General features: G+C 46.4%; 3 protein-coding genes across 4 annotated transcripts in view; 2 read left to right on the top strand and 1 right to left on the bottom strand.

Annotated features, from left to right (window-relative positions):
• The first annotated feature begins 264 nt into the window (after positions 1 to 264).
• On the top strand, positions 265 to 7,491 carry LOC135814792 (mitochondrial ornithine transporter 1-like). Its single transcript, XM_065327966.1, has 5 exons — positions 265 to 1,771; positions 4,948 to 5,111; positions 5,699 to 5,790; positions 5,990 to 6,056; positions 6,293 to 7,491. The coding sequence occupies exons 1-5, from the start codon at positions 1,275 to 1,277 to the stop codon at positions 6,397 to 6,399; spliced, it is 927 nt and encodes a 308-aa protein (XP_065184038.1). The 5' UTR covers positions 265 to 1,274; the 3' UTR covers positions 6,400 to 7,491.
• Positions 7,492 to 7,950: 459 nt separating this feature from the next.
• Positions 7,951 to 9,498, bottom strand: LOC135814791 (fructose-bisphosphate aldolase C-like). Its single transcript, XM_065327964.1, has one exon. The coding sequence runs from the start codon at positions 9,347 to 9,349 to the stop codon at positions 8,240 to 8,242; it is 1,110 nt and encodes a 369-aa protein (XP_065184036.1). The 5' UTR covers positions 9,350 to 9,498; the 3' UTR covers positions 7,951 to 8,239.
• A 923-nt stretch (positions 9,499 to 10,421) lies between these two features.
• The window catches only part of LOC135814789 (protein HIRA-like), a 36,979-nt gene continuing 23,371 nt past the window's right edge, over positions 10,422 to 24,029 (top strand). For both annotated transcript variants that reach the window (XM_065327962.1, XM_065327961.1), the window contains exons 1-13: positions 10,422 to 10,617; positions 10,713 to 10,775; positions 11,575 to 11,685; positions 12,444 to 12,531; positions 13,324 to 13,385; positions 18,573 to 18,677; positions 19,326 to 19,408; positions 20,477 to 20,554; positions 21,029 to 21,060; positions 21,690 to 21,825; positions 22,111 to 22,149; positions 23,305 to 23,352; positions 23,592 to 23,662. In XM_065327962.1, the coding sequence (XP_065184034.1) occupies positions 10,581 to 10,617; positions 10,713 to 10,775; positions 11,575 to 11,685; positions 12,444 to 12,531; positions 13,324 to 13,385; positions 18,573 to 18,677; positions 19,326 to 19,408; positions 20,477 to 20,554; positions 21,029 to 21,060; positions 21,690 to 21,825; positions 22,111 to 22,149; positions 23,305 to 23,352; positions 23,592 to 23,662 (953 nt within the window). In that variant the 5' untranslated portion in view covers positions 10,422 to 10,580. The remainder of the gene's footprint in view (positions 10,618 to 10,712; positions 10,776 to 11,574; positions 11,686 to 12,443; positions 12,532 to 13,323; positions 13,386 to 18,572; positions 18,678 to 19,325; positions 19,409 to 20,476; positions 20,555 to 21,028; positions 21,061 to 21,689; positions 21,826 to 22,110; positions 22,150 to 23,304; positions 23,353 to 23,591; positions 23,663 to 24,029) is intronic.

The raw sequence follows: 24,029 nt of genomic DNA, 5'->3' as shown, positions 1-24,029 counted from the left end.
CTCGGGCCGGGCCAGCCGGGGACGTCGACGTCCGGCGACGGGATATGCAGCGGCATAGCTGCCATGTCTGCACTGCATGCGCGCGCGCGCTTGAACATCATGTGCATGCAAATAGCACGTGATTTACACGCATCGTGCACATGCACATGCATGTAGATCGATCGCGCACGTGCACGTAGATCTACGTACAGTGCAGTCATAATAATTGTACCGTGCACTGATTCGTGACGATGGAGATGGCGGGAAAAGGAAAGAAAAACATCTGCTTGCACGCTGTCTGATTCAGTGATTGACATTCCGTTAGTTTTCAGCAGCTCGGAATGGCCGGCCTTGAGGCTTGACCTGGCTAGCTGGCCTGCTTCTAAACATTGTAGTTCCTGATGTTGTGGGCTGAGAATCAGCAACTGCTGTTGCTTAGGCAGAAATTAGATTGCTTCTTGTTGAAGTAACATTAGTTCGCCCTTACATGTACAACTATTAGTATTACTTATTTCTGCCTCGGCATTGGTCATTTGGAGTGTGTAGCGTGGAAGTGAATCTGCGACAAAACGGCTACAAAGTAGTCAGTGATCTCGTAAAGTATTGGATCCGAGACTGCTACTGGGCCCTGGGGTCAGTGGGGAAGACGAGATCGGGACCAGCAAGAATAGCCAAGCTCTGGCGCTCTGCACTGTAACATCGACTACCGAACTCACCGCAGCGCGCTGCACAACGCACCCAGCTTAGGGTGGCCATATCTGGCTGATCACGAGTGCAACATTTTTTTCCAAAGCCAAGGCAAAGACGTAAACGTTGTTGCATTTTGTTGAAAATTATTTGGATGTTGAGAATCTAGAAGCTGCGTATGCGTATGCGTTTGAATCAAACGTTGACTGAATACGGGCAACAGACCGGTTTCTTTCTTTGTTGCTTCAAGTGCAGTGCTGTTTGCGTGAGTAGGCCACTGCTCTAATACTTTGACGTGGTCTTGGACTTGGTCACAGTTCGTCAAATCAATGCGGAGGATCAGAAGCTAGCTGTGCTGTCAGTGCTTGGCTAGTAATCAGTACTTACACGTGTATTTCGCCCCCTCTGATGGAGGCTGTCACAATGGAAATTCTGTTAGTGATATCTCAAACTGCATTAGAGCAGCCATGTCTTTGCCGTATGTAGTATAGCGGTGTGGAGTTCAAGTTGAAACGACAGTCGACAGCAGCATATTCTATTGTCCTCGCCATCTGGACTGGATAGTGTTTGTTTTGAGTATCTCATCGTAATAATATATATTTTTGGAAATGGAAGTGAACACTCAACCCGACAGTGGTTCCCTTCTGCCACCGACCAGCCTTCTACCTGGATACAGTTGTCTTTTCAATGCCTTCAAAAGCACACTGGCAGGAGCTGCTGGAGGGGCTGCATGCGTGTTAGCTGGGCAGCCATTTGACACTGTCAAGGTGAAGATGCAGACATTCCCAGAGGTTCATGCTGGAGTTGTGCAGTGCTTGACAAAGACTGTTCGCATGGAAGGCTTTCGCGCGCTGTATGCCGGCTCAACGTCGTCATTTGTTTCGAACATCGGAGAGAATGCCGTACTGTTCCTGCTGTATGGGCAGAGCCGCGAATTCATCCGCTCCATGTCCGGCACACAGAGCTGTGAAGACCTGTCCGTGATGCAGAACGCATGTGCGGGCGCTCTATCAGCCGCTTTCTCAGCACTGGTGGTGAGCCCGCTGGAGCTGATCAAATGCAGACAGCAAGCACAGCACGAGCTCGCCCTTGGCAAGCGGCACAGGTGAGTCCATTAGATATTTTAATTTTATAATGTATCCATCAGCTGGTAGCTGTATGGCCGTAGAGGGTGACTTCATGTTTTTGGGCTACCAATATAACAGTGTGCCCGGTTTTGGCTGTGACTCGGCAAATATGGATGGTACATGCAGTACATAGTCAGAGGGGTGGGTGGGTGGGGGGGGGGGGGGGGGGGCAAGAACCAGTGATTGTGACCAGTCATTAATCTTGCATACAAGGGGGAAAGAATGTGGTATGGCACACAGCGCTGCTTGGCACCAAGACAGCATTAAAAAATTATCACCTTGTGTTTTCCTTCCTAGGTCATGCAATCAAGCGGCCAGCTATAGTATAACTGGAATGAAGAGAGTGGATGTGTGTTCTGACAAGCTAGGTTGCTCTGGGATGTCATGGGCTTCTGTGCTGAGGGGCATGTGACTGAGTGTAGTGACAGGCTAGATGACACCATGGAATGTGTGCTGATGCTGTGGGCCAGTGCCATGAATATAGCCTATGGAGTATGGTGCATGACTGCGGATGAGCAACAGGTTGTTCAGTCTGCATCGTTTTTGCTGCAAGATGTACCATGGTGGCAGCCATGATGTGGCTGCAGCCTGTGCGGGCCAGTCTAACTACATTGAACATAACTACTGTGCTACAGCTGACTAGAGATCCTTGTCTTTAGCGCTTATAGTCTTTACTTATAGATCAGCCCCGGGTAGGACTGGTGTCTGCTGATCTTTTTTCTTTTACTTTCTTTTATGGAGGTCACGGGTGGAACTCGGAGTCACAACAAATAACAAAGTTTGTTGCACCTGTGTTTGACTTACTTCGAAGTAGTAGAAATTTTATTTCGGGTTCAGGTCAGAAAATATTTATTTATGGGAAGTAAACTCTGGACAATAGCGAGGCTCTGCTCTACGTGAAACGCAGAGAAATCACGTAGAGAACCGGCATTTGGGTTGGAGTTTGCGGCTTTAATGAGTGTTTTTATGTCCTGGAGGCAAGAAGAGTGACAGTGTCAGTCACATGACCTGCTACTAGTAACTTATGAATGGCAGTGTGTCCTGGCATGCTATCTATGTGCCTGCATGCCTGCCAGATACTAGGCATGAGCCAGCCATGCATGCACACAGCAAGCCTGATTAGTGCTTGGAGTGGCAATCAGGTCCCAGTGACAGTGGCAATCAGTGATAGTGCTGACTGCTGTGCTTGACTAGTAGTGCAGTATGGCATACATGTAGCAGCTGACATAATCATTGCACCATGCTGCCTAGATGCGCTGATACAGTGATAGTGATAGTGGTGATTCACTGATGAGCCTTCATTATCCACACTGCCCTTATCTGGTTCAGTGCCTCTGGCGAGTACTGAGCAGTACTATTGTCAAGGGACTTTACTGCGCCTTTCACTGCCTCTGACCCCATGGAAGTGGCACGAATGCTGCTGAACGTACACATAGACAAGTACAGTGATGTAATGGGAACTACAAGTGCAGGATCTCAGCTTTGCACTTTGGGTTGGATTTCGCCTAGCGCAACCGTATTGATCTCCAACTTCACTCTATGCCTCTCGTCGTATTATTTAAAGGGGAAGTCCGGTGAAAAATTTAAATTTCACAGTCCGTAGAGTTCGGGGCGCTGAGTCGAATGGTCTTTGTCCGAGGAGGCTGCGGCCTATGGTTCGTCAGATACGCCCAATCGAACATGTGCGAATTTGAGCGCGCCTCACCCAAATCCAGGTGATGACGTCACAGCGTGTAGCCAGGTAGCCACGCCATCTAGATGTGTACAAAACGGCCATATTCGGAGCGCGTTCGATTGGGGAACCGTTTGTCGCAGCTTCTTCGGACCAAGACCATTCGATTCAGTGTTACAACCACTACGTACCCTGTGATTTTCAGCTCGGTAAACCTCGAGGTTATACCGTATTTTAGCCGTTTCCGAGTTGAACTTTTTCCGTAGGCATGCAATGCGTTGCGTGCATGCTAGCTGTAGTAGTATATCACATGTAGTCAACAAACTCATCACACACGGAACTACTCCCGCACTGCCGTGCTGGGGTAGGTACAACAAGACTCGAGTCACAAGACTCAGAAAACTAGTCAACAAACGGACTTGTCATGTACTACACTCGTATCAGTCGTACAGTAGTCAGAGAACGAGCGTTTCTCCTTGCCGATGCCGGTGGTTGTGCTTTGAGAAAGAAAATTTTAGTTTTCCGCTCCAGTCCCGCCTCATTATTTTATGCTACAGCGATGAGTGCACAACCGTGACAAGTGACAAAACAGCGAACAGCTCCCGGACCTAGAACTTTCAGATCCCGTAGCGTTGCAAGCGAAGAGTCGTGCCCGTGGTTCAAAGAGCCTGCACTGTTCTCCAATTGAGTAGTCCGAAATATGCCAAGTTCACACCAAAACATCACCATGTGGCAGGCTACTGGAGTCTAAGCGAATCGGTATGGAATAACATTTAGAGCACTCGCATCACTCTTCTCCATTTTGGCGACTCAGCTCTCCAGCGATCTGATAATTATATCAGCCTCGTCTGCAATAGCTGCTGCTTCTTCATCAGTCGGAAACTCAGTAGCGCTCACTCTTGACCGGCCCGCGCGGCCATTTCTTCAGCTGAATACCGAGGTTCTCAGCCCCAGACCGAACTCATGAAGGTCAGCCATGGCTGCATCCTCACTCTCACAAGGAGTTACGTCTTCGGAGTCGCTTGCACCACCTACTTAGGCCACTAATCTATGGGTCGCCAAATCATTTGAAATAGCACTGACACTATTGCTTTCACGCACTCCTTTTGACCTACATGTAGCTGCACGCTATGACGTTGCGGAGGGTGTGGCGCGGCCGCATGACGTCATGGCGCAGCCCCCGAAACTCAGTTTTTCAAACGGGAATATCTCGAGAACGCTTTGTCGGAGACACGTGGGACCAACACCATTCGACTCAGCGGCCGAAACTCTACCAACCCTGAAATTTAAATTTTTCACCGGACTTCCCCTTTAAAATGATATCTGCTCTGGTCGAGCCTACTTATTCTTTTTCCCAACATGCATTGTGTCATGTGTGTGTGTGTGTGTGTGTGTGTGTGTGTGTGTGTGTGTGTGTGTGTGTGTGTGTGTGTGTGTGTGTGTGTGTGTGTGTGTGTGTGTTGTCCTGGGTTTCTTGTCTAGCACTATGGCAAGTATCATAGGAAAGCTGGTCAAGGAGGAAGGCATCACCGGCTTGTATCGGGGCTTGACAAGCACGTGGGTTCGTGAGATCCCAGGCTACTTCTTCTTCTTTGGCGGATACGAGATGACGCGCCGTTTTCTGAGCACGAACCGAGATGATAAGCGTGAGTAGTGAAGCTATTTGTATTTTGTATTTACCGGTATTGTACTTTTAAGGATTACCCAGAGGCTCTAGGCCTATTGCCTGGACATTGTTGGCGTTCTCTTGTTGCTATGGATGAGAGTGATTCTGCCGATCTCTTGCTTGGACTCTCTCTTTCTCAATCTCATTCTCCATCTCTCCTCTCCTACTCTTCATGATCCTTTCTGACTGATCAATTATGCCATGTATTGTATTTGCGTTTAGGACATGTTTATTTAAAAATAATGTGCACATTCCACTTATCCTCACTAGCCATCTGAAGAGTGAATTATCCCATTTCACATCTGTGTCATGTGACTGGATTTGTGTGGAACATGATCATGGTGTGTGGACGGTGGAACCAACATGGCTGTCCCGTATGGTCATGTGACCCGTAGATGTAAAACGTCCTGTATGGTCATGTGACCTGTAGATGTAAAACGCCCTGTATGGTCATGTGACCTGTAGATGTAAAACGTCCCGTATGGTCATGTGACCTGGAGATGTAAAACCACTCGATTCCACGTACACGCTGGATTTGCTATGGTCTCTTGTTTGTGTGACTTGCAGATCCACTGGTCGTAGTTCTGGCCGGGGGCTGTGGCGGAGCCTGCTTCTGGATTGGCACTTTCCCAGCTGACGTTGTCAAAAGTCGACAGCAGGTTAGCTGACTTGACCGTGGCAGTTCTTGCGATAGTTTTGTCTTGCCTCCTTTGGAGGGTGTTTCGTTGATGGCTTGATGCACGTGCTGTCGTTCTTGCAATCCAGCCGTGTGCTGCTCTCGGGTGTTGACCTTGAGAATGCCGGCAGAAGGCTAGCTATCATACTTTGGCTGTGTGTTTGTACGCGTTGTCCCCTCAGGTGGATGCCAGCGGTGTTCGCTCTGTGTCCTTCCTTACCGGCTTCAGGACTATTCTGAGAAATGAAGGTCAGTGATATAGCTACCGTATGTTCTATGTTGAACGTCGGCGATAAGTCTCCCATCTACTCTCTAGTAATGATGCCAGGATGTGATTCAACATTCCCTGAATTGACCTGTGTGGTTGTTACAAGTGATGGCTGTGGGTGGCATTGCCTGTTTGAGATCTCTGGCATCTCATTTTCTTTGCTGTTCTAGTATGTCTTGCTGACTTGTGATGTTTATTGTGTGTATTCCACTTTCAGGAGTCAGTGCTCTGTACAGGGGACTGATGCCGACAGTAATTCGGTCTTTCCCTGCCAATGGAGCCCTATTCTTAGCCTATGAGCTAACCATGAAGTACATGTCCTAATTACAGTGTGGAGATCTCCCGTCTGACCCAACCAAGGCTTAGCACAGAAAGAGAAGCGGCCTGTAATACATCAAGATGCTTCTTATTGCCTCTCTCTCTCTCTCTCTCTCTCTCTCTCTCTTTTTCTTTCTCTCTCTCTCTCTCTCTCTCTCTCTCTCTCTCTCTCTCTCTCTTTCTCTTTCTCTTTCTCTCTCTCTCTCTCTCTCTCTCTCTCTCTCTCTCTCTCTCTCTCTCTCTCTCTCTCTCTCTCTCTCCCTCCCTCTCTCTTTCTCTCTCTCTCTCTCTCTCTCTCTCTCTCTCTCTCTCTCTCTCTCTCTCTCTTTATCTGTCTCTCCCGCTTAGGTTTTAGTTCCCTGCAGGCGCCCGTTTTTTTTTCATAGATTGCTACTCTAACCTTTTGTAGAACCATATGCACACAACTAGTACTTGAGCAATAGGCAGCTCTCTCTCTCTCTCTCTCTCTCTCTCTCTCTCTCTCTCTCTCTCTCTCTCTCTCTCTCTCTCTCTCTCTCTCTCTCTCTATCTCTCTCTATCTATCTATCTCTCTATCTCTTTTATTTTACCCTAGGAATTTATCCCTGAAAAAGATCGTCTCGTTTTCAATATTATTTATTTTATTTTTTCTACCGACTATGAGTTAGATGTGTTGTTTGCTATGTTTTGGAATGGAACTTCACTTGCTTGTGTCATATGCTCATATCCCTCTCTCCCATATGTATGACTCTCCTTGTACAGCAGCACTTCTCTTTGAAGTGTTTTATTGCGGTGCAATGTGACATGTACATACAAGCTGACACTGCTGAACGTATTTCTGCTGCTGCTGCTGCTGTTGTATATAAAGCTGCACTGCTAGAACGCACTGGCCCATCGTGTACATGCGGTGCTGTACAGGCTCATTCTTTTCACAGCCTTGAGAAGAAGACGCGCCGCTACAACTGTTCTAGTGAATCATTCATGATATTTATGATCATTGTTTTCTGTACATCGTACCTACACCTCTGGCGGCCAGAGTTGCGGCTAAATCTGACCTGTTGCTCGCCACGCCATCTATTGAAAGTCTTCTGTCAATAATGTGAAGATGTGCTTCTGGTATCCCTGGCTTTTGGATGTAGCAGCTGAGCATGCATGAGACATTAGGAAATGAGAATGCTGTACCAACACTGCAACAGCATGATGTACTTGAAGAGCTGAGGATCATTGCCTCTTCGGTACTGCATACCGGTAGACTGCTTACTAGCCTGTCACCCATAGATTCTGAACAGTGAAGTATTCAATTCATGGGGACAGACAAGCAGGGATTCCCTGCCTACACAAATTTGTAGAAATGTCTACGATCGCTCCCACCATTGACTATAAGACGGTATCATTGGGCATACAGAGTCACTGAGTGATTGTTTTTTCTTTTCTTTAAATCCCTGACTGTGTGTTGCAGCAGATCAACTACGGAAATAGTCACCAAGTACATGACCAAAAACAACTCTTCCCCCCCCCCCCACCCCCCCCCCCCCCCCCCGCTACATTGGCACAACTCCGTAAGATCGATGTCAGAACTACGCTGTGACGAGTCCAAGCAAGTCCAGAGATATATGGAGAAGAAAGTATTTCTGACCACATGGATGAGGATAACTAGAATCATAATGATAATCGCTCGGAGCTATCTACGAGTGAAATTAAAACAGAGCTACATCGTAATACGGAAATCGTCAAAAACTTGGTTGAAACATGCATAGAAGTGATATTGAAAACAGTAGCATTGAAATCAGTGGAAACATGGCAATCGCCATGGTGACCAGGCGGTGTGAAACGCAATCATAATGATGAGGTAAAGAGATATTTGGGTCTAATACTGGTGGTTGGCAACGAAGAGGCTGTCCTGGGCTGCGCCTGCTCCGGAGGCAGCGAATTTGGCCTGGGATGCCGCCCAGTTAGCCTTTGCACGGTTGAGCAGGACGTCCTGAGCGGCCTTGATGTTCTCGTCCTTGCCCTGCCACGCCATGATGGTGCTGTACTGGAGGGCACGGCCGTAGGAGAAGCTCAGCTTCCATGGCCTCTTCTCGGCGCACTTGTTGGCGTACACGTTGATAGCGTTCAGGTTGATCGATGCCTCCTCTTCGGACTGGCCACCGGAGAGGAAGGTCACGCCGGGAACGGCAGCAGGCAGAGTGCGACGGAATGTCGTGACTGTGGCCTCGCCGATCTGCTCTGCAGTGGACTTCTCCTCGCAGCCCTGACCGGGCAGGCACATGTTTGGCTTGAGGAGGGTACCCTCCAGGTACACATTGTGATCACTCAGCGCCTTGTAGGTGGCAGCCAGCACCTTTTCGGTCACCGCCTGGCATCGGGCAAGGTTGTGAGCTCCGTCCATCAGCACTTCCGGCTCAACAATGGGCACGATGCCGTTCTGCTGGCACGTGCTGGCGTAGCGTGCCAGCACATTGGCGTTCTCCAGAATAGCCAGAGGACTGGGCTGGTGCTCACCGATCTTCAGCACACAACGCCACTTGGCAAAGCGGCATCCATCGGCGTAGTACTGGGCACAACGCTTGCCAAGGTCGTCCATACCCTGGGTCGTACTCTCGCCCTGTGTACCAGCCAGAGGCACAACACCTTTGTCAACCTTGATGCCAGGAATGATTCCAAGGTCGTTCAACAGTTTCACAAATGGAGTGCCATCGTCAGCCTTCTGGTAGAGGGTCTCGTGGAAAAGAATGCATCCACCAAGGTATTTTCCGATTTCTTTGTCCGAAGTGAAGAGCAGCTGACGGAATTTGCGACGATTGTCATCGGTGTTTTCCAGGTTTACTTGAGAGAGACGCTTTCCCATGGTTCCAACACTCTCATCTGCAGCAAGAATGCCCTTGCCATCAGCCACGATGGCTTCTGCGGTCTGACGAAGAGCTTGCTTTTGCTCATCGCTCAACCAGGTGCCAGTAGACGTAAGGGTCGCCATTGTCTCGTGCAAGCAAGCTCTCAACACACAAAGCTAAGGTAACTTTTATGGAAGAGAAGAAACACAAATGCACTGTACTGAAAATTGTGAAAGGTTTTTGGTTTTTACACGCAGATCCACGACTCGGGCGCGGAGTGAACCCCAAAATGTGTCGTGTCCTCTTCAATAGTGAAAAGTGCATTTGCGCAACTCCAAACTTTGAAATGTACGGTGTTTTTTGCCAACACTTGCATGCACTACAGTAGTATAGTACAAACATACACAGGCGCTGAATGCATGCAGTATGCACTATGCAGCATCATTGCCAACCAGGTCCGCAGTTGACACTGTACTTGACAGGTGTTTTGTGTGTCCTTTGTTGTCCAAGGATAAAAGGACCTGTCCATCGAGACAGCTACACACTGTACAGCCTTTTGATGAGTTTTGACTTTTCACGGCTCCCTTCTGTCTGACTCTGAGGCCCTGGTTACGAAATCTTGTCATGTTTGCGCAAGACTCTCAAGAGTACAAAGACCGGTACTCTTGCTACACTGTACTAGTAATACGGATTCTTGATAGGTCTATTATGATCTAGCTGCAATAATATCTAGCGTCTACAGTACAGTACTATTATTCTGCCAAAATACAAAGAGAGTCGTCAACCACGGTCAACAGAGGCTGTTCGCATGTGCGGACATGTAAAAAGCTTTCGGGTTGACCAGGTACAGGTGCAGGGAGCTAGCCAGCCCTACCCTGTACGCTCCCTGGCCTGGGTTGGCATCCTGAAGATTCCTGATCCCGTGAGATCAACATCACGAAACCCTCGCACAAACCATGCAAACAGCAACGACTCTCGTAGATCTACGAGTACTCAAATCATTTCCAATACAAGCGACAGGTAAAATCCACGATTCGTTCACAAAAATTAATATTAATTTTAGAAAAAAGTTTGAAAAAGCAGGGTGATGTCACAGTACTAAAAACTGACGTCTGCACCAGGATTTTGTACATATGTGCCGATTAATTAATTTTTAGATGTGCATGCGTGTACGTGTGGCGTCCGTGCCGTGCGCGTGGATGTGTCAAAGGCTCAAAATCAAACCCCCGAGTACGAGTAGAAATAGCTCCGACCGAAGTCAATTCTCGAAATGTAAAATGATCCGAGTAGTACAAATATTCGCCTGTACTTCAGTGATTGTTGTGTGACCAGTGGTTGTGCCTTTATCAGAATCCTATCGCCGCATGTTACGCAATGAAGCTGCTGAAGCCTACCTGGGTGTCGCATGATGGTAAACGTTTGGATACTTTTCACCTGTATGAATTGAACTATCAAAAGAGTACTGAACATCTGGGTCACACTTTGTGTTCGTGTACTTCCACTTAGGCAAGCCAGTATTTTCCGTACATATTCATCCTGATGGCTCCAGATTTGCCACTGGAGGCCAGGGTAAGATGACATGCTAGCACAGAATATTGTGGTGTCATTTGGAATTTGAAATTGTCGAAATGAATGTTTTAATTATTTAAATACGACAGCAACTGTTTCCTCTCAGAAGTACATGTATGAGTGTTAAGGCCATGCTACATGCGTTCAATGCATTCTGGTGGCTCCCACTTGCCCTGTGCATTGATATCTTCTGCATTATTGTGTTGCTAACGAAACGTGTCCTTTAAGAAGTTGGTACTTGTACAACAACAACAACAACAACAACACCATTTGAACAACAACATGTGTAGCGCCATCACTTTCGAATCGTAGCTATTCTAACATTTCCTCCCATCTTACTTCAGAGTATGTTAGAGCACCTCACATGCAGCACAATGCACAGATTTACGTGCCGAGTCCTACGCTTTAGGTCCCCGCTTACTGCCTGGTGTGCTTGAGAGGGAAAGCCTAATCAGACAGTGTGCGTGTGTGCGCGCATGCCCGTGCTTCTGTGTGTATGGGGGGGGGGGGTCTGTATGCATACACGTGCACCTGTTTGGGACATGCTATGCTGATATGTGTACAAGTGGTGAACGTGCGCTGGTGATGGCATGGGGCATACGGATATACGACTTTATGGTGTTTTGTACAGTATTCTACTAGTAAGTAGTATTGCGAGCGGCTACTAACGTTATAGTACTCTGCCGATCACAATCATGTTGTTTTCTTATTTCTTGATGCATGTGTTCATGTGTGTGTGTGTGTTCATGTGTATGTTGCACTGTCCCTGGGTGCTGTGTACATGTATCTCTTCTTGCAGGAAATGACTCCGGCTATGTGGCCGTGTGGAACATGCAGCCGGTCGTCTCGGCAAAGTCTGAGAATGACCAGAAAGTGCCCAAGCTCCTGTGTTCCATGACCAACCACTTGTGTATGTTTGGTTTGGTGCTATGTGTTTACTCTAATGTCAGAAATTTTAGGTGCTCAATATTTTCGGTATGAGGGCTAAAGACCAGGTTAGGTGAACAGAAATTGTAGGTACAGAGAAGCAGTTCCCTATTGGATTATGTGTGTTAGTGTTTGTTTGGTGTATTGAAATTTTAGGTATGAAACAGACGCACCGAAAGTACCAAAAATAAAAGTACACCGAAAATTGTGAAATTACAGTACCGGTATCCTGCATAGGGTTATGTGATATTCATTGTTAGCTCAAGGTGCAGTTTTGGTGGCATTATTCATAAGGTCCTGGTTAGTGTATTGGTATATGAACTTGGCTTGCCATGTTTCTGATTTCTGGTTCGAATCTAGCTCTGCAGTGACAAAAACTTTTTTCTATCTAGTTTATGCTTGTTGGTGTTGTGGCCGATTTCCAAAGTTCCTGCAGTGATTTCCTCTGTGCTGCAGGGACTATTTCACCCGGCCAATAGAATTTCTCGTTCTGATCACTGTGCTGTTCAACCATGTCCCTGTGGCTGTTGGTTGAACATACTTGGTGATTGGATGGACATTCTTCTTTGTGCTTATTACCTGAAACGTTGTCATGCCATATATCCTTTTTCTGACCATGTGTGAAAACTAATGCGTAGTGATCCATTCCTTGCACATCCCTTGCACATGTACAAAACCCCTGAATAAAATAACAAGCCACATGTACCATAAGCTCTCTCTGTTTCATGTTTTTTTTTGCAGCATGTGTAAACTGTGTGCGCTGGTCGAACAAGGGGAAGTACCTTGCATCGGGCTCGGATGATAATGATGTCATGATCTGGAATTTCAGGTTAGTGCTAGCAGTTGGAATTTAGCGCGGCTGGCGTGTACAGCTATCATACTGCCTACTCTGGCTGCCAGGCGTTGGTCACAGCATGCACAGATTGTGTAATGTGTACACTGTTCTATTTACTAAGTCACGTGGTGACGGATGACGAGTGGCTTCGGTGCCCCGTGCCAGCGCACGGGTTCCGTGGAGATTTGCTATGAGGCGCAGGCGATGGGGAGCTTCCACGGTCCACGGGGCCAACATAACGGAAAACCGGCCGCTCATGAACGAACACTGTAGACCCACTGTTGGCCAGGAACTTCCAACACACGGAGCAAGACAACGCAAAGCGAGGGCTCATGAGTGCACATGCTCTCCTTGTGGCATGCTGCTTTTTCTCTCTGCTTCCTTCCGGAAATAGTACTGCAATGTAATAGAGTTCTGTCCATTATAGCAACGTTCAATCTTGTTGGTTGGCGTGCGGCCGATTTCCAAAGTTCTTGCAGTAAATCTCCCGTACTGCAAGGATTATTTCACCCGGCCGATAGAGATTCTGGTGTGGATCACAGCAAGCCCAATCTTAGTTCCGTACGGTTGTGCAATTGTGATCTGCACCAACAAATACATGCTTGTACAATGCTTGTACATGCTTGTACAAGGGGTGTTTTATCCTATCTGCAAGCAGTGGGTACATTACTATGGGTTTTGTATGTGTGTGTGTGTGCGTGCGTGCACGTGTGTGTGTGTGTGTGTGTGTGTGTGTGTGTGTGTGCGCGCGCGCGCGCTTTCCGTATGCTGATGTTCTCTCCGTAGTGGGAGAGGCAACCAAGCCGAGATCTGGAGTTGTGCCCACATTCTGCGACGACACGGTGGAGGTACGGTATGCTAGCTGGGGTGTTCTGATTTGTGACTGACTCTCTTTCAAAATTGTGATACTACTGTGCTGCTCAATGAAATCCGATCTTGTGAGTCTAGTTCGTGCCCTGGACAATTTCACATCCCAGTGTTCGCAGGTCTGTTCTGCACGGCGCCCGGCACGTGCTTACGGTAGTTCGGGACAGCTAGACCCAAATCTAGTTTCAACAGGTTTGCATAGGTACAGTCTTTTATTTTCGCTATGTAACATCAGTTTTTCAATTGCCCAAATAGGTCGTGCCGAAAACACAATTTCCCTTGATAAGGCCAAGTAAAAAAAAAAGCTAGATGATCGTCCCCGTCCGCCCCAGTTTTTGTCAGCGCCCCAAGAAATATTTTATTTTTTAAATCGTGAGTTTTTGCCGAAATCGTTGGTTTTTTACCGATCGCGGATGCAGGAAACATGTGCACGCTTTGTTTAATACTTTCTTTACTATATGGACCACATACTACTAGTATATCACAACGTCAGTATCGATCTGCTGAAGAAAGAAAAAGAAAAAAAGAAAAAAAAAGAAAAAAAGAGAAAAAAAACCTTGATGTTGTTGTGTACACTGTGTGCATGAGAGGGTAAAAAGTAAAAAAATAAAAATAAAATCCTCCCGCCCTCCCCGATTTTTCCAAAAAAAAGGACGATCATCTAGTAATTTTTTTTACTCGGCCTAACACAAAATAACGCAAACTCCCAAAAATGATGAGAAATCGTCCATAACATCAGTTAGGACAGAAAATATGACATAAACATGATACGGACTGTTCGAGGTATTGACTATGGCCGTGATCGTTTGGTCGGATCCAGATCCAGGTCCATCGGATCCACTGGATCTGCAGTGATCAATTGGTCGAATCCCGATCCAGATCCCTCGGGTTTGGATCCGCGCAACCCTGCCCCGGGAGCAGGGTTGACTGGATCCAACGGATTCATTTTTGCCAAGCATGACGGTTGCACGTGTGTGGGGGGTAACAATCATTGTTATACGCATTTAGTTCACGTACGCGTGGAAAAGCTTTGCAGCATACCATGCGGATGATCTGAGTACGACTTAGTACGAACCTGGAGTAACTTTCGACCGTGGTTTTTCTACCTTGGCATAGTCACGGTAGCAGTGTGTTCCAAATCTAATCGGTTGATTCTGAGGGATCCAGCGGATCTGGGATCTGGATCTTGATCCGGATCCGACGAAACGATCACAGCCTAAGATGATATCAACACCAAAAAATGTACACTTTTGTCGACAATGGGGTCTAGGTCGTCCATGTCCTGGAGAAGAACAAAAAGACGCAAAAACTTTGGATATTTTTGCAACTTTGTGAGTTTGCCCCATATGTGGATACTTCGACTACTTCCTATAAGTGGGTTGTAACAGGTCTACCACGGGGTGAAAATAGGGGTCACCTGGCATATTCTGGAAAAAATCCAAACAAATTTCAAAATTATGCTAAATTTGCTAAATTCGCGTACCGTATGTCCGCAGCCATGGAGGTATAATCGATTATAAAACCAGTCTCAGTTATATAGCCAGGGCGTCATAAATTAATGACATTTGAAGTATGTTGTGTAAAATGAAGGAATAAGTACTATACTAACAAACTTACAGCCGAGCAGGAAGGGTGAACAAGTGGATTTGGATTGAAATTTCTGTGTGGACTTTGACTTTGATGGCATGGCGTAGTGGGTGAGTCATTTTGCATCTAAAATAGCTAGGAAAGCAGTGGTGTTTCGAATATAAGGCCATGTTAAAGGCGCTGACATACGGTATGTTGGATATTGCTCGTACTTCTCTGCTGCTGCTTTGGTCGTAACTTATTGGATATTTGGCTGTTAGGTGTTGCATAAACTTTATAGAGCCCTTGGCTGTCAGAAAAATAAGGATGGAGTAGTTGAAATAGTGAATTTGCCGAAAAACCCTGGGTGCACGCATCATCGTTAGGTACTTTTTCTTCATGATTTCACGCTCGTGTTGATACTTGGTTATGATACATCGTAACATGTAGCTGTGATAGCGTTTAGAAACCACAGCTCCATATCAAACTACAATGAAAGCTGACATGTTGGAGCGAAACAGACAACATTAGTCCTCTTGTTCTTCAACTATGTGTGGTAGAACGTGTCCACATGCTGACTGAAGTGATGGTGTTATGGTGCGCGACACAAGACTTGAAGTGTAGCACTGTGCCACAGGGGGTTACTTACAGAAGCATATTGCTGGACGCATGCCAGAAGTGTATTCATTTAGCACAATTATTATGTGTGTCAGGGAATAGGAAAACCTTTACCTGTATGATTACAGCGGCAGTCATGTTTGCTAGCTGGCCGGCCAAGTCGTTGGGCAACATCACGGGTGATGCACCGCTTGTTCTTCGTGGCGTAGCCAATGACCTTGCCAGTTTCTGTGCCGATGTTGACACCAACACCTGTGAGCGAATTCATGGCCCTGCCACGCTTTACCCAGCGACAGTCATTATAGGAGACTCTCAAACCAACTGTTAAGTTGGGATCATTGTTGTTATCAACAGCAGGCTCTGACACAGTGATGGGAGGGGCAAGTCGTTGGGCAACATCACGGGTGATGCACCGCTTGTTCTTCTTGGCGTAGCCAATGACCTTGCCAGTTTCTGTGCCGATGTTGTCACCAACACCTGTGAGTGAGTTCACGGCCCTGCCGCGCTTTGCCCAGCCACAGTCATAGGAGACTCTCAAACCAACTGTTAAGTTGGGATCATTGTTGTTATCAACAGCAGGCTCTGACACAGTGATGGGAGGGGGACATCAGTGGCATGAAGCACAGGTTCAGAAACAACAGTTGTACTTCCTGAAGAACTAGAATACTGGATACTGTGTATCTGGCACATCAAAGCCCTCTTGCAGTCTCCGCCAATACTTCGTCGGTGTTGACGGAGACAGCTGCATGGTTGGAGCATCTGACTGATTGAAAAACCACACTTACCCAAACTTGAAAGCAGCTTTGGTGTTGCTTGTGAAAGCACGGGGGCCAGGGTGTTGAGCAGTTACACGGCTATCAGTATCTACATAATTCTCCATCTCAGACTGCTGACACGGAATGATAAATACGCTGCCCAGGCTATATCTCTTCTCTTGAACGCAATCAATGAGAGCAAGAGGTTTGCCACATCCAGGATTCTGGCACGCAGACAACCCCACAGCCAGAGACCTGAGACCTTCATGACTACGCGTAATATCATTCGATGTTCTTACGGCCACAAGGAATTTGAAGCAGTTCATATTAAGATTGGCCATATCTCCTGTATCCGGATTATCGTTGAGAGTTTCTAATAGCAATTTGAAATCCTCGTGACATTTCTGAAGCAGACCATTTGCGTTAGCTGGCTTATCGGTATGCGTGTCAACTTGGGTAGAAGCAAACTCGACCGATTTGATTAATGCTGCAGCAGGTGATTCTTTCACAAATTTCTTTCTTAGAAATTCAGGAAAATTCTCAGTAGTCAATGCTAACGACCAGGTGGATAGTTTAATCTCTTCTTCGCATATGACCTTTCGGCTAGTAAACAATCGATTCACAATTGAATTTGCGTACCGCTCAACTTCTGTCGATGGCAGGGCATCAGTGCCAGACATGATTGAATGAGGAGGGTCGACGTCGGCTTCTTCATCGGCTGCAATGGCTTCAGTGGCTTCAGTGTTCTCTTTTGGAGAGGTGTCGTCTTCTTCAGGGTCATCATCTTCAGCAGAGTGGTCTTCAGGCCGTCGGCGCTTGGTACCCTTCGAAATGCCGAGAGTCTTAGTCATATTTTATAGGACGTACTGAGGGTGGTGCGGGAGAAACATAATCTAATTGGTCAAACATAATCTAATTGGTCAAACATAATCTAATTGGTCAAACATATCTAATTGGTCAAACATAATCTAATTGGTCAAACATAACCTAATTGGTCATGCAAATCCACCGACACAGTACAGAGCACATATTTGATTACGGGTGTGTTTTCACACAACTGACCGGTTTCACCAAAAAAATGGATCATCAGAGTGAGGAGTGTGAATCAAAAGAACGCAATTTATAGCGAACCACTTCTGGTCAAATTTTCTATACAAGCTGGTGCTAAAACGCTGGTAGCACCAAGAGAGGCTTGTGGTAAAAAATGTTGTGTAATGTTGTAATCTAGTGTATACTATATTGTTGACCTGTAGGAATGAACCACATGCACGCGAGTATTATCGTCTCGAGCAGGGTGCGAGAAAATCTAAACATGAGGTCAAGTAGCAATTGCGGACTGAAGGTCTATCAGTATTGCAAATGAGTATAATTTGCAGGGTGCATTGCAATTGTGTGTAAGGAAAAGTGTGTATTGAACCGTATGGTTTATACAAATTTTGGCAATATCAAGTGACAGTACAATAACTGCTCAACACCAGTGCGCAGACAACTCCACAGCCAGAGACCTGAGATGAACAATCCGTGGACCATGAAGAGGGACACTGAACGACCTCTTCGCAGGAGTCTAATCCAATGGCGTTGGTGTCGGAGATCGCCCTTTCCGTTTTTCAGGAACTCGATCGATCGTTTTGACTTAGGCGAAACGTCCCCTCCTCGACTTCTTGAATCGACCAGTACGCAAAATGCGAGGCCGAGTTGTGGGTGACGGATTGCTCTGCCGCGTCTTCATCTCCACGACACGTCAGCAGGAGAACCAAGCTATCCAAAAGCCGCCAATGTCAAAACCAGTCCTCCAGTGCACTAGTGGCTGAGCTTCTTCCTCAAAATCATTTTAAACTTCAACTCAACTTGTCTCGACTCAAGCACGAGTTTAAACTTATTTGATCGCGCGCGATCGCGTCCCATTATTCCACTCCGAAAGGCATCGATTGAGCTGGTCGGCACACTGCATGAAACCTTTTTGAGATGACTCCTAAATTATTTTCCAGAAAAAAATTCGGAAATCCAACATGGCGCTAACTGTCGCAAACTGCCTTTAAACTCATGGGATCGGATACCATTGAGCAGTACTGTACAGTGTGTAGTATCCCAAGCAGTCAGCAGAACAACTGCTCACTCTAACGCTCTCCATTTCATGGTCAGGGTATGGTCTGTGTGAAACGTTTAGAACGTTTGCTGGAGAAGAGATTGTCTCTCGTTGTGCTCTGTCCTGCTGCTGTCTGTATGCAGACGTCCTGGACTTGGCTTGGTCTCCCGATGACAGTTACTTGGCCACCAGCAGCGTGGACAACACCATCGTCATATGGAACGTCGACAGTTTCTCCTCGACTCCTGGTTAGTTTGCTGTCGTGTCAGTCTCGCTGTTTGTCTACTCTACACCCACTATCACTTTCTATGCGAAATGTGTGTACGTTCATGTACTCATGCTTGGTACATAAGAGCGTGTAATTTCTGAGGCCATTGCCTCATGTCGTTGATATAGTTTTAGCTTGAAAGGTCATTCCTGGTGATGGCCAGTGAGGATCTTGGGCTGAATCAAAATAGAATCTGTGTATGTGTGCGTGTGCGTGTGTGTGTGTGCGTGTGTGTGTGTGCGTGTGCGTGTGCGTGTGCGTGTGTGTGTGTGTGTGTGTGTGTGTGTGTGTGTGTGTGTGTGTGTGTGTATCTGTGTCTGCATCTATGTCTGTGTCTGTTTGTCTGTCTGTCTGTGTCTGTGCATGTGTGTGTGTGTGTGTGTGTGTGTGTGTGTGTGTGTGTGTGTGTGTGTGTGTGTGTGTGTGTGTGTGTGTGTGTGTGTGTGTGTGTGTGTGTGTGTGTGTGTGTGTGTGTGTGTGTGTGTGTGTGTGTGTGTGTGTGTGTGTGTGTGTGTGTGTGTGTGTGTGTGTGTGTGTGTGTGTGTGTGTGTGTGTGTGTGTGTGTGTGTGTGTGTGTGTGTGTGTGTGTGTGTGTGTTGTATTTATGTGTATGTGTGTGTGTTTTCAGAGGTGAAGGCTACAATTAGCAATCACACTGGTATGGTGAAAGGTGTTTCTTGGGATCCTATCGGCAAGTACCTCGCATCGCAGGTAAGAATGTCTGTGGGAGTGTTTTGCTGATGCTGAGTCCTGATAAGTAGAACGTGTATGTGCATAATTTCTGGGGGGGGGGGGGGGGGCTGTTGGCTCATATGAGTCATATCTCTTGTATGGTATTGCTTTTGAATGCTTTTAATGACCATCACCTCCCACTACAAGTACAGTAAAACCTGTAACTAAAGACCACCGTGACTAGCGACCAGCCTGGCACTACAGACCACTTCGCCAGGCACGGACAATCTCACAGTCATATAATGGTTGTGCGGTGCAAACCTCTGACTAAGGACCACCTGCCGCTAAAGACTGCTTTCTGTGGCCGCAATGGGTGGTCGTTAGTCACAGGTTTTACTGTATGTGGGATGGCAGGTTTGTTTTCATGAATTGATACAAGATACAGTGCAACTCTGATAAGATGTAGCGCATGCATGGGCAACAGGAGCATGTGTACTGTAGTGTACGCGATATCCCAGGTACGTTGGTGTTGCTGCTGCTGCTGCTGCTGCTACTGCTGTTGTTGTTGCTGCTGCTGCTGCTGCTGTTCTTGCTGCTGCTGCTGCTGCTGCTGCTGTTGTTGTTGTTGTTGTTGTTGTTGTTGTTGTTGTTGTTGTTGTTGTTGTTGTTGTTGCTGCTACTGTTGCTGTTGCTGTTGCTGCTGCTGCTGCTGTTGTTGTTATCATCGTCGCCATTGTCATCATCATTATCATCATCGATGTTGTCGAACATTACTAAATTTACTATTAGGGGCGAAACGAATTTTAGAACGTTCGACTAGGTTCGTTCCAAATGGGAGTTGAATAAAATTCGATTTGTGACTTGTCAAACGCTCGTCGATGCATGCGTAGGTGCATGCAGTCCCATGCAGTCCCATGCTTGTACTGCCAATAACAATGTACGTGTATATTGCGCAGAGCTCAGCCAGCCACCCTCGGCCCCAGGCCCCCATTACAGGTAACTTCAGCAATTTAAAAAAGAAAGTGATTTCAGATCGTCCAATTCTTGGTTGTTTTTCTACTGTGGTTGTTTAACTCTAGCTGCTGTTCTGTGTGCATTCTTGTAAAGTCTGATGATAAATCTCTTCGCGTGTGGAGAACATCGGACTGGAAAGAAGAATCTTCTATCCGTGGTCCTTTTGACAAAGTAAGTGTTACGAATATGCAGTCATATACATGTACTTGCAGGTGCTTGCAGGTGTCTATGTGTATACCGTATCACAAAGTGGTGCTCATGACTATGTTGCCTTCGCCGAAATTCCTCTGTACTGGTGTTGAGCTCTTATTGTACTCTCTTCCTGATGGCTTTCTTTCCCTGTTCTGTTTGTTGCTCATGGATGTGTGTGTGTGTGTGTGTGTGCATGTGCGTGTGTGTGTGTGTGTGTGTGTGCGTGCGTGTGTGTGTGTGTGTGTGTGTGCGTGCGTGTGTGCATGTGTGTGTGTGTGTGTGTGTGTGTGTGTGTGTGTGTGTGTGTGTGTGTGTGTGTGTGTGTGTGTGTGTGTGTGTGCATGTGTGTGTGTGTGTGTGTGTGTGTGTGTGTGTGTGTGTGTGTGTGTGTGTGTGTGTGTGTGTGTGTGCATGTGTGTGTGTGCGTGCGTGCGTGTGCACGCGTACGTCTAGGTCGGTGCTGTAACACATGTCCTTCGCTTGGGGTAGGTTGAGAACATACTCTACTGTTACTAGTACCTACATTGCTTGTACAACACATTCTACTGTTACTTACTGGTCACATCCTGTATTGCTGAACCCACAAATTGTGATACAGATGGTAAAGAACCATTCGAGGTAAAAGAAAAAGAAGAAGAAAAGTGCATGCAGGGCGCGATAGTGCGGGTTCGAATCCCAGGTTATGTCTTAAAAAAAGGAATTTTTTAAAGACCGGGGGATGCATGCAGGGCGCGATAGTGCGGGTTCGAATCCCAGGTTATGTCTTAAAAAAAAGGAATTTTTTAAAGAATTTATAACATCCCTATGCTTTTTTTTGTCTAGGTTATCAAGGCAAAAAAGCATAGCGTAGGGCCCTGAGCTTCCAAGCTCTCTCGTTTATTTATTTCACCTTCCGGTGGCCAAGGAATATAGGCCAATATGGAGAGATTCTATTGTTACTTACAATCTTACTAGTACAGTGTACCTGCATTGCTTGTAACTAGTTACAACACATTCTACTGTGTACTGTTGTTTCATATGCCTATTGATTATACACGTACCATTGAAGTGTTCATTTGTGGATTGAACTTACATTCTCATGTCTCCCCATATTCATTGTCTCTGTTTGTTGAAGGTGGTCCCCAGACGGACAGTATGTTGTGTCCACACACGCTTTGAACAATGATGGCCCTGTTGCCAAGATTGTGGAGAGGGGCAGTTGGAAAGCGTGCATGGACTTTGTCGGCCATCGCAAAGCTGTAGAAGTTGTGGTGAGTGCACTGTCCTTGTTGTGTGTGTGTTGGTGTGTGTGTGTGAGTGTGTGTCTGTGTGTCTGTGTGTGTCTGTGTGCATGTGTGCGTGCGTCCATGTATGCTTGTGTGTATGTGTGCGTGGGTGGTTGGGCGCTTGCATCCGTACAGTATGTGTGCATGTATGCATGTGTTTTTTTTTTGCTACGTGTACATGTATTTGCTACTGCAGTAACTAACTGTCACGTGCATCTCTCTCATCATTGTACTTTTGTTATGTTGCCGTTTCGTGTTGTTTCTATGCAGTCATTCTGTCCAAAGCTGCTGAAGCGAGATGGTGGCACGGTAAGGTTGTGCTGTCTCGTTGTTACCATGGCCGTGTTTCCCTGGTTTGGTGGTCTTTAAAGCTCTCTGTTTTCTACATACTGTGAGTGTGGGGATCAGTTCACTTTTGAACAGATTTGTTCCACAAATTCCACGAAATCTTATGCAGTGAAGACAGAAAATGAGCCTTTAAGAGTGTATTCCCAGTAAGAGCAGTGTGGACGATGCTTGAAAACAGATCACCGCACAAGAACAAACAGACATTTTTGGCGGTGTTTTATTTTCGGTAACTTCGATGCCGAATTTTTTTACCGAAAATAAAACCCACCGAAAGTGTCAGTACCAGTACTAGTACGCTTACCTGGAAAACGAGTTAACCGAAAATTTCTCTCCACCGTTTAGGAAAATTAGATGTCTGGTGCTCCTAAAACACCACGTGTTCTGCGACGTCCGTAGCCTAAGTCCGCGTTCAGCCTCCACACCACACTACGATTAAGCTACCACATTATTACATTATAATTACAAACAGGAAAGGGGAAAAAGGATGATGAATGGCCAGCAATGGCGGTCAGCAGACCATGAGAGAACGAACTACTTTTTCTCAGCAAGGAATGGTCATAGAAGGAGACGGCTGGCGCAAGAAAGGTTGTACCGTACATGTACAAATATGTAGCCTCACTCCCGTATGCGGCAACGGGAGCGTGGAACGTGCATCATGACATAATGCAGCACAAGAATATGCGGACAGGTACGCTACAACCAAACCGCCGATTTTTGGAGAATACCGAAATATTACACCACTGAAAATTTCTGCCTTTACAGTGCATGAACAAACTCTGCATAGGACTTTGTGAGCATCTCAAACTCAGCACAACTGTTGCACGAGGAAACTCAGCCGGCCTGAGCAGACACGAGAAAGTTCTTTTATCATGATAAGAATGCATTAGAGCCAAGACTAAATTCAAGTAAATTGAACCTTGATGACTGGGAATACGGATATAACTACTGTAAAACCGCGAATTTTCAGTATTTCCCAAAAATCAACGGTTCGGTAGCGCGAAAATTTCGGTAAACCAGTTTTCCGGATCCAAAAATGCATTGCATTTTTGCACACTGTGTTGCATGGCATGGTTGAATTATGAGTGTGTATTGTTGTTCTGTGTGCTCTTCTTGCAGTATACGTGCTGTGCTGTTGGTAGTCGAGATCGTACCTTGTCTATCTGGGTAAGTCTTTTCCAAGCATGTATTAGTAGTTGATAGAGAATGGCTAATAGTACAGTGTATTCTAAAAGGCACTCTCCATGTTCAACTAATTGCTAGCAGAGTGTATTGAGCTTTGTAGCTTGTGTAGCATCACTAACTTAACGCCGGCTTTCTGTTAACAAAGTGTTTCCGATCTTGTCTACCTCTGCGTGCTGTGGGTGGGTGTGTACACACGTGCGTATGTTTGGACCTGTACACAGCTGACATGCTATCGGCGGCCGCTTGTTGTGCTTCACGACTTGTTCTCCAACTCCATCCTGGACATATCATGGTTGGTATTGTGCTCATCCCTGTGTTTTACTTCTACAGGTGTCTGAAAGACCAGGTATTTTAACGCCAATTTAGCGATCTCTGGATTTTGTGGGTTAGTGAGGTGAAATTCTAACGAATTCTGTCTCAAAACCGGCAAATTAAATGTTCGCTAACATTACTGGTCTTACAGTACTGTGTTGTTGCTCATGTCTAATCTATTTCTCAAAACAGCTCATATCAGACGCACAACATGCTGATAGTGCATACAGCATGAAGACAGTAAAGTACAAACCCGGCCGTGTGTGTGTGTGTCTGTGTGTCTGTGAGTGTGCGCGTGTGTGTGTGTGTGTGTGTGTGTGTGTGTGTGTGTGTGTGTGTGTGTGTGT

This window comes from Sycon ciliatum, chromosome 4, assembly GCF_964019385.1.
Source record: "Sycon ciliatum chromosome 4, ocSycCili1.1, whole genome shotgun sequence".
Lineage (NCBI taxonomy): Eukaryota > Metazoa > Porifera > Calcarea > Leucosolenida > Sycettidae > Sycon > Sycon ciliatum.
Note: the sequence above shows the minus strand (reverse complement) of the source record. Positions and strands in the feature narration are given on the sequence as shown.

Bases quoted from the DNA above. Each gene is read 5' to 3' on its own strand.
- LOC135814792 (XM_065327966.1), top strand. From the start codon at position 1,275: ATGGAAGTGAACACTCAACCCGACAGTGGTTCCCTTCTGCCACCGACC. The intron at 1,772-4,947 runs GTGAGTCCATTA...TTTCTTGTCTAG, and splicing joins GCCCTTGGCAAGCGGCACAG to CACTATGGCAAGTATCATAG. The intron at 5,791-5,989 runs GTTAGCTGACTT...TTGTCCCCTCAG, and splicing joins TTGTCAAAAGTCGACAGCAG to GTGGATGCCAGCGGTGTTCG.
- LOC135814791 (XM_065327964.1), bottom strand. From the start codon at position 9,349: ATGGCGACCCTTACGTCTACTGGCACCTGGTTGAGCGATGAGCAAAAG.